General features: G+C 37.9%; 1 protein-coding gene across 1 annotated transcript in view; it reads left to right on the top strand.

Moving 5' to 3' along the window:
* The window catches only part of rprd2b (regulation of nuclear pre-mRNA domain containing 2b), a 28,795-nt gene extending 14,841 nt beyond the window's left edge, over positions 1–13,954 (top strand). Inside the window, exons 2-10 of the mRNA XM_051864944.1 lie at positions 9,168–9,297; positions 9,376–9,539; positions 10,036–10,088; positions 10,191–10,317; positions 10,405–10,580; positions 10,839–11,124; positions 11,225–11,524; positions 11,649–11,849; positions 11,969–13,954. Of these exons, the coding sequence (XP_051720904.1) occupies positions 9,168–9,297; positions 9,376–9,539; positions 10,036–10,088; positions 10,191–10,317; positions 10,405–10,580; positions 10,839–11,124; positions 11,225–11,524; positions 11,649–11,849; positions 11,969–13,932 (3,401 nt within the window). The 3' untranslated portion in view covers positions 13,933–13,954. The remainder of the gene's footprint in view (positions 1–9,167; positions 9,298–9,375; positions 9,540–10,035; positions 10,089–10,190; positions 10,318–10,404; positions 10,581–10,838; positions 11,125–11,224; positions 11,525–11,648; positions 11,850–11,968) is intronic.
* Positions 13,955–13,962: the final 8 nt, after the last annotated feature.

The raw sequence follows: 13,962 nt of genomic DNA, 5'->3' as shown, positions 1-13,962 counted from the left end.
GCTTGAACTTGTCCATTTAATGTCAGTGATTTGTGACATTATTCAGTCTTTTTAGCCCCTTAGCATTCCTAAGGTCTCTTTTGAATGGCAAGTATACCACGAACGGTACAGTGAAACGCTAACAGGTTAAAAAAAGGATTCAAACATGTCTTAAAATAATCCCATGCAACTCATCCCATATTGCAAGTGTTTCGGTATTCCAAGACTGTAAGATGTTCTCACTATTATAGTGCAACAAACCTGTGTACTGTTTTGACTTAAGTTTTGTGAGGACTAATTGTCTTCATAATGCAGTGTCTCTACACCTACATTATGAGCTGTCCCCATAAATCAGATGGCTAAATAAACAACGTTTTATTAAAAATGTAAAATGGCTAAATGTTTTCTGTGAGAGTTGCGTTTAGGGGATAGGGGACACAAAGTATCAGCTCAGTATAAAAAAGTCCTAAAGATCTTGCCCAGTCATAAACCTTCATTCCAGTGATATTCTTCTGAGCTTTTCTCTTTTGTATTGTCTCATCTCTCTTTCTGCAGTTTTTCTTCAAATCTCCCTCTTGCTCGTTCTCTCTCCTCGACCGGCATACACCCCCTAATGCTGATTGGCTACACGTTTGTTGTTGTTTGCTAGTGTGTCGGTCTGATTAACTTCCAAACAGCGTTTTTTAAATATCGCTTACCCCACCTTTAAACTAGTGAAAATATGAAAACTAAATTCATTTTCTCTGTAATTCTATTTAGTTTATTCATATTATAAGTTGCATGTTTATAGTTTGGGTTCAATTTATTTTCTACTTAAAAACAATTTTGTGTTTGATGCTAGTTTTTATTTTCATTAACAATCATAACCTTGTTGCATAACCATGAGCAAAGGCCTTCACCAAATTCTTTAAAGTATATCACAATGTTCAATGTTCAATATATCAATGTTCCTGAACTATTGTCCTGGTCTGAAAAAAAACATCTCTGGTCTGTTTCATAATTAATGAACGTTATTATAAATGATCAAAATAGTTTTGTTTATTAGATGTTCATAAGGTGATCAGCCAGTTTAATGCACCTTGTTAGGTTAATGGAACAAAATATTATGCATGTCTAATGTTATGTGTCATGTATCAAATAGAAGTGACCATATAAGAATTACATTACGTGAGAAATGATCTTTCTCAACAAATGCACGTTTGTTACTGTCATTTTATTTTATTTTATTTTTGGAGCCAATCTTATGTTCAGTTTTTATGTTAGTTGTGATAATGTGCTGTCAGACACATGTATATCATAAGCCCACTCCAGAATTTTCACATTTGCAATTAAAAAAGGTATGCGGAAAGACGTCAATAAAACAGCTTGTGAACAATGTCACATCATGTCACATGTTCACAGTTCCTTAGCTATCTACATATAAAAAAAAACACTAGAGAGGAGCTTATTTACTGTTAATTATATGTTTGTGCAAATTTGCCATGAAGACAAGTGCTTATGAAAACTACCTTATGTGATACTAAGTTTTATACATTTCATTTTTTATTTGAGTGTAATTATTATATCTGAAAATAAACAGCAGCTGAATATAATACCTCTGTTGTTAATTGTAACCTCTAATATTGTAGTGTACCGAATGAGAGGGTTCCCTGTAAAGTTTGCAACATTATTTGGGAGAGCTTTTTTTTTTCCTTAAGAAAAACCAAACTATTGGTATCGGCCGATATCATTCTGAATAATCGGCTATCGTATCGGCAGAGAAATTTTGTATCGGTGCACCTCTAATAATAATAATAATGATAATAATAATAATAATACATTTTTAATGACATAGTTTCTTCTCATTTTTTAAATGGTGACTGCCATAAAAACATGAAGTATTTTAATCACATTGAATATTGAAGAACATGTTAAGTAAAAATACAACGATTATGCAATTTAGTGCATGTATTTAGCAAGAATGCTCCTATATCTAAGTTCATATTTCTAGCTGACTAACGAGTTTTTGGAAATTGAATGCTTTTCTGAGGTAAATGTAACATTATGTGACATTGTTTACAAACTGTTTTATTGATGTGTTTCTGTGGTTGAAACGCTAATGATTACATGAGACATTATATGGATAGTAATCCATAAAAAGTAAGTTGTACTGTATCTTTTAACATACCTTTTGATGTTTATTCATGTCGTGCTATAGTAGCAAAAGCGATGGTCAGTTCACGTGTGCGCTCCACGCTGCCGCTTGGCTTGAATGGCAACAGCGATCTGTCACGCCACATTAAAGAGTACCAAAACGATATTTATTGTTTGAATTTTGTAATAAAATTGACAATTTAAAAGCTTTTTCATATCATAGTATCACAGTAATACAGCACAAAGCTTATTGAGATTTATTGAATGGGAGGCATGCTACAAAGCGTTGTTCAGTCATCAACTGAAAACCGCATATACTAAATGAGAATTGATTATAAAATCGAAAAATCAAATAATTTTTTTTAGCCCTAATAATTAGGGCTAAAATCAGTGAGCACCACAATTTTTTAAAATCAACATCCTCCATACGAGAGGGCACAATAAATAAAAGACCAAACAGCACAGTGATATTGTTTATGTGAAGAACAAACCTAGGCTGCTTTTCCCAAAAGCACCGTGACTGTCCTAACCAGACGCATCGCGACACCACGACACTCAATAAAAGGTATCTTTTTCATGTTAATCAGAGTTTTTGGCCGGCTGGAACAACAACATGCAAAGTATGAAAATGATAATCTCAGGTGCTGATTATGTGTTTTATTTAATGTTAAAAGAATTTAATTTTAGTTTAGTTTGAGTTTGATTTTGCGTGACCTTTATAGCAATACTGAAAGCGACGATAGATAGACCTCAGATCTTGAAAATAAATTTAAGGAAACAAGAACGTTCAAACTGTGAACTCAGTGTGAACAAACAAGTGTATTCAATGTCAATGATTAAATCAGTCACTCAGTATGTATTTTTAATAACGTTAAAAAAAAAATTATATTTAGGCAATTCCAGCATTATGGTCGTGACATTTGCAGTCAAAACTTGAAATATAAATTCTCAGAGAATGCATTTAATACCAATATATTGAACCGTCTGTTTATATATTCATAGTCCCTTATTAAAGGAGTCCAGACATTTATAAAAATGTCAGTCTATACAATCATTTTATATTTCAACATGTTTTATATGTCAACATATTTTTTAGGAATTCTGTGAATTACACTGCGTGAACCAAAAGTAATACTGCCCACCAAATGAAGAAGGGTTAGCTCTCCACAGAGCATAAAGTATTCATTTTATTCATTTTATTTTTCGTGTTTGCATTTATGAGGAAAAAACAACGTTATGGACATGACGTTACGGACGTGACCACTCTGAAACCGGCACAGAAGACTGCTTTAAAACTTTCACAGAGACCTTAAGCAAGAATTTAAACCACCACATGTTTATCTGAGATACCAGTATGGTAAGACTGCAGAAATAATCAACTTTATACTAAACTTTATACAGCTTTATACCCTAGGTCTATTGCAAATGGTTATGTATTATTTCTCACGTTGACAAGCGTGTGCGGCGTTCAAGAATCAATTTAGAGACCATGATTTTCCTTCTAACACAACTGCTTGCTAAAATACATTAACAAATATTAATGTTTATCATAAAGCAGTTTAAAATCACAGGTTTTCCCCACAGTCAGGTGAACCGATTGACAATATTGTCACTCACAATCTTGTCACAATCAGTTTTATGTTTTGTGTCTAAATGATCGCACGGTTTTCGGCTAGTTTGCACAGTTTAAAGCAAAGTCTTGAGTCAAAATGATAATTTTATTTCATGTCAAAATTATTGCAATATTATTATTATTATTATTATTTTGTCAGCTTGATCGCGGAATTATGATCAATAGGCTATTCATGTTTTAACCAACAGGTAAAAACGCGACATCCCGAGGGAAGTGTCCTATGAGACAATTCCCTGTACTGTGTCATATAGGCCTACCTTCTGATGTTCATATTTCGTTCTGTAACTGGTAAAGAGGAAGAGAAGATCGGTTCATGTGCGCTTGATCCGCTTGATCTGCCGCTTACACTGAGGCGCTGCAGTAATCTGTCACGCGCCATAGGCTATTAAAGAGCGACATCTATTGTTTAAATTTTGTTATAAAATCGACCGAATTTGAAAGATGAGACCTTTTTTCATATTAAAACTAATGAAGCACAAAGAGTATTGCGATTATTGTATATGTTCGGATCTATACGGTAAGCCTGAAACAGATCACAGCAATATAAAGAAGCAAAGTCATGCATAGGATTTAATATGAAGCGTCCGTAACGGTCACGTCCACAACGTTTATTATGGTTAGTTCAGAGCAAAGTAGTGAGATGATTTGTTGATCCTAATAAGCATAAACATAATTTAGCTTTGTATATAAAGTTTCAAGTTATTTGTATTCATAATTGTTATATGACAAACTTAATCTTTAAAACGTTATGAATGTGACAGCACTAAAGCGTCAGGACCTCTTAATTCTAGCCCTTATAAATTCAACAGGCAGTGCTGTTATGACAAAATGAGCATATTTATTTCTCAGGCATGTCTCCATCTTTCTGCACAATGCTTACTGTTAAAATACAGTTTAAAAAAGGGGGTCTTTGATCCCTTTTTTGAAAGCATGAAATATGGTTGGTTGAAAATTTAATTTAAGCATCGTTGCTTACCTCATATGTTGTGGATAAACAAGGCAATTTTCTTAATTTCTGTTAGAGCACATGAATACAGTATATTACAGACCTAAATGGACAACTTAAAAAACGTTTTTTTTTCATGGTAAGGATGACCTTTGCATGGAATTGCCCATTTATGAATTTTATGTACTTTTTTGTTTGTTTGTTTGTTTGTTTGTTGTGAGTGCAGTATGCTTGCAGAGAGAGCTCCGCCCACACACTCTTCTGATTGGCTGTCATTTTTAATTGATTTTGGTGTGGACAGTCAAATTGTTGCTGGAATCGTATCGCATCATGTCAGGACACAGCGTTAGCCTAAGTAGATTGTAGAAGCAAAATTATTAAATCAAAAGATTTTACCTAGGCTCTCAGGCCATTTCCAGTGTTCCATCTTTTCTCTCTTTTTTTTTTTTTTAAGGGGACCTATTATGCCCCTTTTCACAAGATGTAATATAAGTCTCAGGTGTCCCCAGAATGTATCTGAAGTTTCAGTTAAAAATACCCCACAGATAATTTATTTTAGCTTGTCAAATTTGCCCCTATTTGGGTGTGAGCAAAAACACGCTGCTGCTCCCGGCCCCCTTTCCAAAAGAAGGCGGAGCTTCAACAGCCCGTGCTTCGGTTGCTCAACAACAAAGCTGGAGAATCTCAAGCAGCCAAAATGACGATTGTCAGTAATGTTGTTCAGCCTTACATTGTTCAAACCGGAGTCGACACTGATGGAGAGACTCAGGAAGAAGTTACAACTTTTAGAATGAAACTGGACCTTTCTGAATGGTTAGTGGATAAATTTATTAAAGTTAACTCAACTCGTCGACTAGCATGTGCCGTCATGTTAATCTTTTGTGCAAGTCCAGCGTTGAATTGACCCTCATTTGTGAAGCAGGTCCGGCATAAAATGACGGCATGGTAACAACACTCTACTACAGCAACTCTTCCTCTTCTCTAAAGCAGCCCAACATGGCCCCACCCCCTTTGTAGTGTGTTCTCGGGGGCGGGGTTTATGTAAATTTTGGGGGTTGTGATGTCACCAACCCGGGAAGAAGCTCGTTAGTCCCTACCAGCTGTTTGTTGTAGTCCTTAAATCTCCCTTTGCATTGACCTTTGAGTTGTTTGAGCATAAACAACATCTGCAAAGTGACAAATTAATCATTATGACAATATATTTATTAAATTTATTGTCATAATGATTAATTTGTCAATTTTACTCTGACTTAAAATGTTAACGTGCGATATATACTTTATATATTAAATGTATCAACATTTAATAACATGTAAAAACTGGTCTCCTACAATTATAACAAGTACCCTGTTATACACCTAGCTAATAGAGTATTGTAACATTCTATATGCTTCAGTTATTCACTCCACCTTTTAGTGAAAGAAATAACATATATTCATAACCAGTGTTGGGTGTTTACAGTATGTAACGCAAGTACGTTATAAGTAACTAAATAAATAACTTATCCACTGAAAAAGTAAAGTAAGGGACTACGGTTCATTTTTTAGTAATTTACTTAGTTACTTATAATGTACTTGCGTTTCATACTGTAAATTAGTTCAACAGTTCTGTTTAAATCAATATTAAATTTAAAATCTAAATTTGTTGTCTAAAGGTAAACGTGAATGCTGCCTTTTTAAAATCGTTAGCTGCAGTTGCGCGTGAGTTTGCAGCTTCGAACCAGTTGGCTGTGTAGTCGCTGTCTGAAGATGTCGGCAGAAGCGAGTGGCTGTTTTGCAGAATGGAAGTAATCCAATTACTTCACTTTTTTGACACAGGTAGGCAAGAATATTACGGTAAAATGTAAGCTATATATGTCCTAGAGAGAAAAAACTGTGCACACTCTTTGAGAGATGGTCTTCAGTCAGTGCGCTCTCAACCAAAGCGCACACACATAACCGCCTCTTGCGAGTTTCAAATTTTTGCGGTTTATTACACATAAACGTTCAAATACACACAGAGTTATGTCAAAATGCCCGTCTTGGCGTATATTTGCGTTGGTTATGTGAATGTGAACAGCATGTGTAACAGCATATTGTCTCCGTCCATTAGTGACATCAGTGTCGTGCTACTGTCTACTATTGGCTGTCTGTATTATAAATGATAATCAAACAGTAAAAGAAAAGCTTTAATAAGGATTAATCTATATTTAATTTATACAGTTATGACTATGCATAGTTATTTTATATTTGATTATTCAATTTCTGTGGTATTTTTACTTACTACTATTAGACCTACCTGGAAATAGCATTGTTTTATTTGTATTTTTAAATATTTTTACCTTGGTATCGACTTTGTTATCGAGTATTGTGCACTTTTAGTGGTATCGGTACCGACTACTAGATTTTTAGTATAGTGACATCCCTATTTGTTACTAAAAAAAATGTAAGTATTATAAAGTAAATAAAAGTATTATAGTATATATTTTAATAAAGTTAAAATGTTTTAAAAAGCTATAAAAGGCTAAACTATTCCATGTTTGACTAAATTATTAAAAGAGTTTCCTTTCTATTGTCTATCCGGTCAAGGATTATAGGGATTTTAAGAAGTAATTAGTAAGTTACTTATTGAGTAATTAAATTACTTTTCAGACAGAGTAATTAGAAAAGTATTTTAAATACAACATTGATGACATAATTAGTAATTAATTACTTTTTTGAAGTAATTAACCCAACACTGTTCATAACATGACTTACACATTCTGACTAGCACGTAACTTAGTTCAAGTTAACGCTTAATTTTGTTCAGATGTTGGTTTACTGGTGTTTACTGGTTCATTCACTGCTCAGTTTCATTTCCTGTAGCTCAAGTGGTTCAGTCCTGACTAATTAATTTAGATTTGACTATGATTTCATTATACGAAACAATCATATTATTTTTAGAGTTGTTTCTTCTTCTTTAGTACATTGATGATATCTTGCAGTGTTATTTTGTTGTTGTTGTTTTTGAGTCATATTTTTGTCAACAGTATGTTGTAAGTTTTTTTTTTGGTGCTAAGCAGTGCTTGCCACACATCTTTAATTCAAATTCAGTTTTTGCATTTGAATGAGCATATTTGTTCAATATTTTAATTTTAATTTGATAGCCCTTTGCAATTCTGACTGTATATAACTTATTCAGTTACAAAAAATGAATATGTCTGTTTTGATGGCACATAAGATGCGAGCATCGCTTGTCATCCTTAGTGTTGGATGGATTCTCAGCACTTGTGAAACTATGAAAAATGTTTATTCATTACCGTTTACCAGCTACGATATGTGACTCCATATAAAACCAATAAATTGTGAACAGTCACTTTGAGTAGCAGTGTTCTTTGAGAGAGCAGCTCGAGCGCTGTGTCATATTCAGGGCAGATTCACTTCAGCTGCTCTCTATCAGCACTATGTACGTAAACAGGATAAATAGTGCTGTAGTGCTGTAAATGTGTGCTTTTGGTTGAAATTTTGGTAACACTTTATAAGTATATAGTAATAAAGTACTTGCAAATCATTTGCAAACTATTAGCTTTTTAGTGAATTCATAGTTTATACTGTATATTGTAGTTTCTACATTGTCTCTATATTGTTAATAGGCTATATACAAATAGTGAGTTCTTCATTCGTCACTGTAATTAACAAAATTATTATTTAATTAGCTCATATGTAAAAAGTTAGATGATGTTTTTATGCTTTAACTTATTAATTGTAAATATTTCTTACTTTAAATTAGGTCTTGGAAAATGTCATTAATTAAGTGCAAACTTTATTGGAAATAAATTGCATTAGTATTAAGTGTTCCTTAAAATGTTTACAAATACATTAAACACACACACACTGGATTTCCTTGTTTTATCGGGACTTTCCATAGAAGAATAATTTATATACTGTACAAACTGTATATTCTGTCCCCTAATCCATGTATTTTAACAACGTGATTTCATGAGTATGCATTTTTTTTGTATGCATTTTGTTTGAGTATGCATCAGTGTATCTATACATATATGCTTATTTGTAAACATTAAGGAATACTTAATAGTAATGCAATTAAAATTCAATATAGGTTGGTTTAAAGCACTTAATGACATTTTCTGATTTTCAGTGACCTAATCTAAAGTGAGAAATATTTACGATTAATAAGTTAACAAAGCATAAAAACATTACCTATTTACATTTGAGCTAATTAAACAATAATAATTTTGTTAATTACAGTGACAATGAAACTCACTATTTGTATACAGCCTATTAATATATTAACAATGTAGAGACTACAATATATAAACTATGAATCAACTATAAACTAATATTTTGCAAATGATTTGCAAGTTCTTTATTACTGTATACTTAATATAAAGTGTTACCAAAATTTTTGTTTATTTTTTACGTATGCATCTCTTTCTATTATGTTAGTGTTGCAGTCTAATAACAAATACTTTCCCCATTTTCCTTTTGTTCTTTATGCAGCGGATGCCAATCACAGACTAAATCTCTTCTACCTTGCTAATGATGTCATTCAGAACTGCAAAAGGAAAAACGCTATTATTTACCGAACCGCCTTTGCTGACGTGCTGCCAGACGCCGCCCTGCTGGTCAAGTTAGTAAATCATGTGTGTGTTTATGAGTGTGATTAGTACAGAAGTACATTCTGTGCTGACTCTCTGTGTGCTTGTAGGGACGCTAAAGTGTGTAAGTCAGTGGACAGGATCTTCAGTATTTGGCAGGAGAGGAACGTTTATCCTGAGGAGCTGATCTCTGAGCTGAAAGCCAATCTGCAGAAGAGAGAGAAAGAGAAGGAAAAGGAAAAGGAGAAAGTGAAAGAGCAACCTCCTCCTCCTGGTCAGTTTTTGAACTGTAGGCTTCAAGTTTCAATGCTGGAGTCAAGTCTAGTGCAGAGGTTTTTAAACTTCTTAATGCCAGAGACCCCAAATATAATGATCCTCCTGAAGGGGACCCTCTTTCTAAAAAGAATAAAGGCAACTTCATTTTTGAATAAAATAAGGGCTGTCAATAGATTCAAATTAAGCAGTATTAATGCACACATATAGTGAAATTAAGCATACACAGTTTATCTTGTTTTAACATTTATTTTGTCATCATTTGCTATATCCAGCACAATAAACCATCAGATTGAAGAGTGATTCTATCTTTGTAATATTCTCAAACACTTATTTGTAATTTGTTTTGTGGAAAAAAAACTGAATGTGGCTCAAAATAAATGAAAAGTGCATACCGTAATGCATACATAGCTATACAATAAATCTCAATGCATGAAGTGACCAAGTGTTAAAATTTATTTCTTAACTTGACCATGTGTTTTCCCCCCTTTCCGCAGCCCCAGTCAACCCCAAAACTGCTCTGAAGTCTAAAATTGTTGCAGAGTTTGTAGTAAGTCATGATATGTCTTTAGGTTTAGTAGAACTTTTCCTGCCTCTTTATTTTTGTGTTTAATTATTAAGCTAATAATTAATGTATTTTTCTCATTGTCAGCCGCATGATTTTGTAGACCGGCTAATGTCATACAAGCACTCTCTGGACGAGAGTGATTTGAGAGAGAAGCAGCTAGCTGCTCTCAGAGTGGACGTCTGTAGCACTGAGGCCCTCAAGAGGTTAAAAGGTAATGAAATACTTCCCAAAAACTGCACTATATAACTGTGGGGGAAAAACAGGGTTGTTCAAATTCTCTCTCTCCTTACATCCACAGATAAAGCAGGAGGGAATAAGTTCTCAAAGGACTTTGAGGAGGGAAGTACAAAGTTGCAGGAATTTGTGACGTTCCTGGAGGGCCAGATGAAGGCAGGACCCCCGCTGCTGGAGGCGCTGGGAAACGCAGACATTTTTTACGAGATGCAGTACAAAGAGGTCAAAATTGTTGCCAATGTGAGTCCACAACTCTATACTAGATTTGTTCATTCTTGTGAACGCTTGCTTTGGCAAACACCACTTATCACACAAAATATTTGAAAAACTGAATGTTCTCTCTGAGGTTAGACTTCTGTTCATCAACCAAGCAGGCATGGTTAGTGCCTGATTCCAGTGTCAAAATGCCAAATACTGGCCTATTGATCTACCAACAATCAATTTATATCATGTATTCTAATATTGTGCTTCTCTCAAACCCCTCACCGCTTCTTGTAGGCTTATAAAGCTTTCGCAAATCGCGTGTGTAGCCTGAAGCGTAAGCTGGATGCTCTGAAGGCCACACTGCCAAGTCTGGATGATTCTCCTATCCCATCCCCCTCTGAGGATGCCCCATCCCCCACTGGCTCAGAGTCACCCTTCCATGGCATGAGTTCCAGGAAGAACACAGGCACTGGGGATGGAAACGGGGGGAAAGGATTGGAGCAACAGAAGGACAACAGAGATATTGAGGACATGGATATGTCTGAGGAAGAGGAAACGACAGCAAACGCTGGAATTGTTGGTGAGAGAAGGCAGAGATGAGGGGAACAAAGTAATGTTCGCATGCAATGTAACATCACAAATGTAATGTTTTACTGATGTAGTTGGTTTTTGTCCTCTAGTTGATGAGAGGAAAGAAAAGTCAAGTCTTCCATCTGTGTCCAAGATGACAAATGCCTCAGCAACAAAAAGCTCCCAGATCACTGCTTCTAAACCATCCCAGATTTTAGCAACTCCCACAAAAACGGAGTCTGGGTCATCAACCAATCAAACACCTCCTGCAAACACCTCACCCATGACCACCACACCTGTACCAGCCCCTGTCGTTAGCCCCTCCCCCCTGCCAGTGAACTTGGCCAATGTGGATCTGGGCAAGATCAGCTCCATTCTGAGCTCTCTCTCTAATGCAATGAAAACCACTGGTGAGTTTTCCTTTTGCAGAACGGGCTCCAGAAGTAAAAAATAAATAAAACTGAAAAGAGTTTGAGAAGACTTAGTTCATTATAGCTCCTTTCATGACCGTGTTTTCTTCTTTCTCAAATCAAGGTGTCAGTCCTGTGTCCCGTCCTTCCCCTGGCACACCTACCACACCATCCAACCACGCCTCCTCCAAAGCCCCTCCTTTAACCCCTGGCAGCATTCCCTCGTCCAATCCTCTGGCCAACATCCTGTCCAAAGTGGATTTCTCCCCCGAGAGCATCCTGAATGTTCTCACCAAAACACAGACTCACAGCCCCAACCTGCAGGGTAGGACACATTACACCATTTATTTCTAATCTGTTTGTCAGTGGAAGACAGGGGGAGGGTTTGGGAAACCTGTTTGAACCAGTAATTATTTTGATATTTATTAAATCTGTATCTTGCAGGTTTGTCATCTCTCCTTTCATCAGCTCGTTCAGGCTCTCTCACAACACCAGACCCTGGTCCATCTTCATCTGCCTCTACATCCTCTTCAGCCATCACCAAAGCTACAGCGACCTCCAACACAACCACCCCAACAACACCGAAGCCCCTAAAGCCTACAGGCAACAGTTTCAAGCAAGAGTCTGAGCAAGAGAAAGGGAAAGAGTGGGAGAAGGTGAAGGAGAGGGAAAGAGAGAAAGAAAGGGAACGAGAAAAGAAAGAGAGAGAGGCAGAAAGTGAGAGCGAGGCTGTGGCAGTGCCCAGCTTGGAGTCTAAGATCAACAGTTTCCTTCAGGGGAATCCTGGTTTCAGCGCTCTCGGACTTGGTCTGGATGACGTGGGCAGCAATAGCCCTCTTCTAGTTGGTGGGGACAACCTGGACGGCACCCCTGTCCGAGATGAAAGCGGTAGCACGCCCACTCAAGACGAAATCATGGACTCACCCCATGTCCTCAATGACCCCCAGAGTGCAGGTCTGTCTGGAGGGCATAACCTTTCACCTACAGCCTATCACAGTGACCCCTGGGATGCCGTGATCACTCCACGAGAGGCTCTGGGAGAAAATGAGCGGAAAGATAGGGATTACCGCACCCCACCACCCTCAAGACTTTCTGCCTTTAGCCCAAGTTCGACTAAATCGGTCAAGGCTGTTACCAAAACCAATGATGAAGAAGGGCTGAAGAGAAAAGGAGTGGGTTTGAATGTTCCATCAGCGGCCATGCTGCAGGATCAAAGAATCAAATCAAAGATGGACGGAGAGGGAGGGAAAAGTACAGCCTCCCGCAAGTCAAGTGGAGGATCTGAAGATGGGATGAAAGACAAGGAAAGGAAAGCTTCAGCTGACAATGGAGACCACTACCATCGCATTGAGACTCTTGTTTCTTCATCCTCCAATGATGGAGTGGCAATTGAAACCCTCGATTACGGCAACCGCATTCAGACGGTGGAAAGCATCCGCTTGGTTGGAAGAGGCCCAAGAAGAGGAAGCAGTGCTGGTTCTAGAGTGGGTGGGGCCTGGTATGAAGAGGAGGAGTTTATGGAAGCCCCGCCTCCACATCGTCCTCGTAGTCACAGCCATGAGAATTCTGAAGAATTGGGATTGGTCTCTTCTCTTCCTCCTCCTCTTCCTGCTCATCCTCCGCCCCCTTTGCAGTACCCACCTCCACCCTACGCAAACGAGGACCATACACGACCTTCTCATGGCATTCCTCAGCAACATCCTCCCCCTCCTTTTTTTCCCTCTTCTATTCCTCGTGTCCCACCACCACTTCCACCCATACCTCAAACCCCACCCCCTCCTAGAGACCTCCTTTCCCCAACCTCCTCTGTTATGGTTGGTGGTGTCCTTGTACACATAGACCGAGTCCTACCCTACCCACCTGTTAACCTTCGTCCCGATGGAACGGGACTTGGAGGTAGCGGTGGTAGTGCCCCTCCAAGAGGCGGCAAACCCCAACTCCCTTCCTTGTTAGGTGAACCCCCACGGCCAGGCACGGTGAAAGAGCAGTTTGCCTTGCGCCACGCCCCACCTCTTCATCGCCCTGGCACCCCTGGAGTTCCCCCACCCCTCCTGGGCAGAATTCGAGAGGGTCCCAGTCCCACACCATCATCACCCTCTACCCCAACCACACCTACACCTACATCCCCAGCAGGTGAACCTCGTCCTCATTTGTCCATCCCCAACCGCCTACCCTTCAACACCCCAAATAAGAGAGCCCGCCGCCCTTCCTCCCCTCTGCCCCTCCTCCACTTACCAAACCAGCATCACGCACTCCGTTCTCCACAGTTTCCCAGAGGTTCCCTGCCCCTAACGCCCCCCTCCCTTAACCGTGAGCCCCTCCTGCCTGGGACAAAACGTTCCGCTGCCAATTTTGGCAGTGGGCCTTTCAACCCACCCAAAAGACCATTCTTGCCCCCTCGATATTAGCATCTTAGAATGAGTGCTAAAGGCTCTGCA

Source organism: Ctenopharyngodon idella, chromosome 16 (genome assembly GCF_019924925.1).
Source record: "Ctenopharyngodon idella isolate HZGC_01 chromosome 16, HZGC01, whole genome shotgun sequence".
Classification (NCBI taxonomy): Eukaryota; Metazoa; Chordata; class Actinopteri; order Cypriniformes; family Xenocyprididae; genus Ctenopharyngodon; species Ctenopharyngodon idella.
This window is presented reverse-complemented; position numbering and strand designations above follow the sequence as displayed.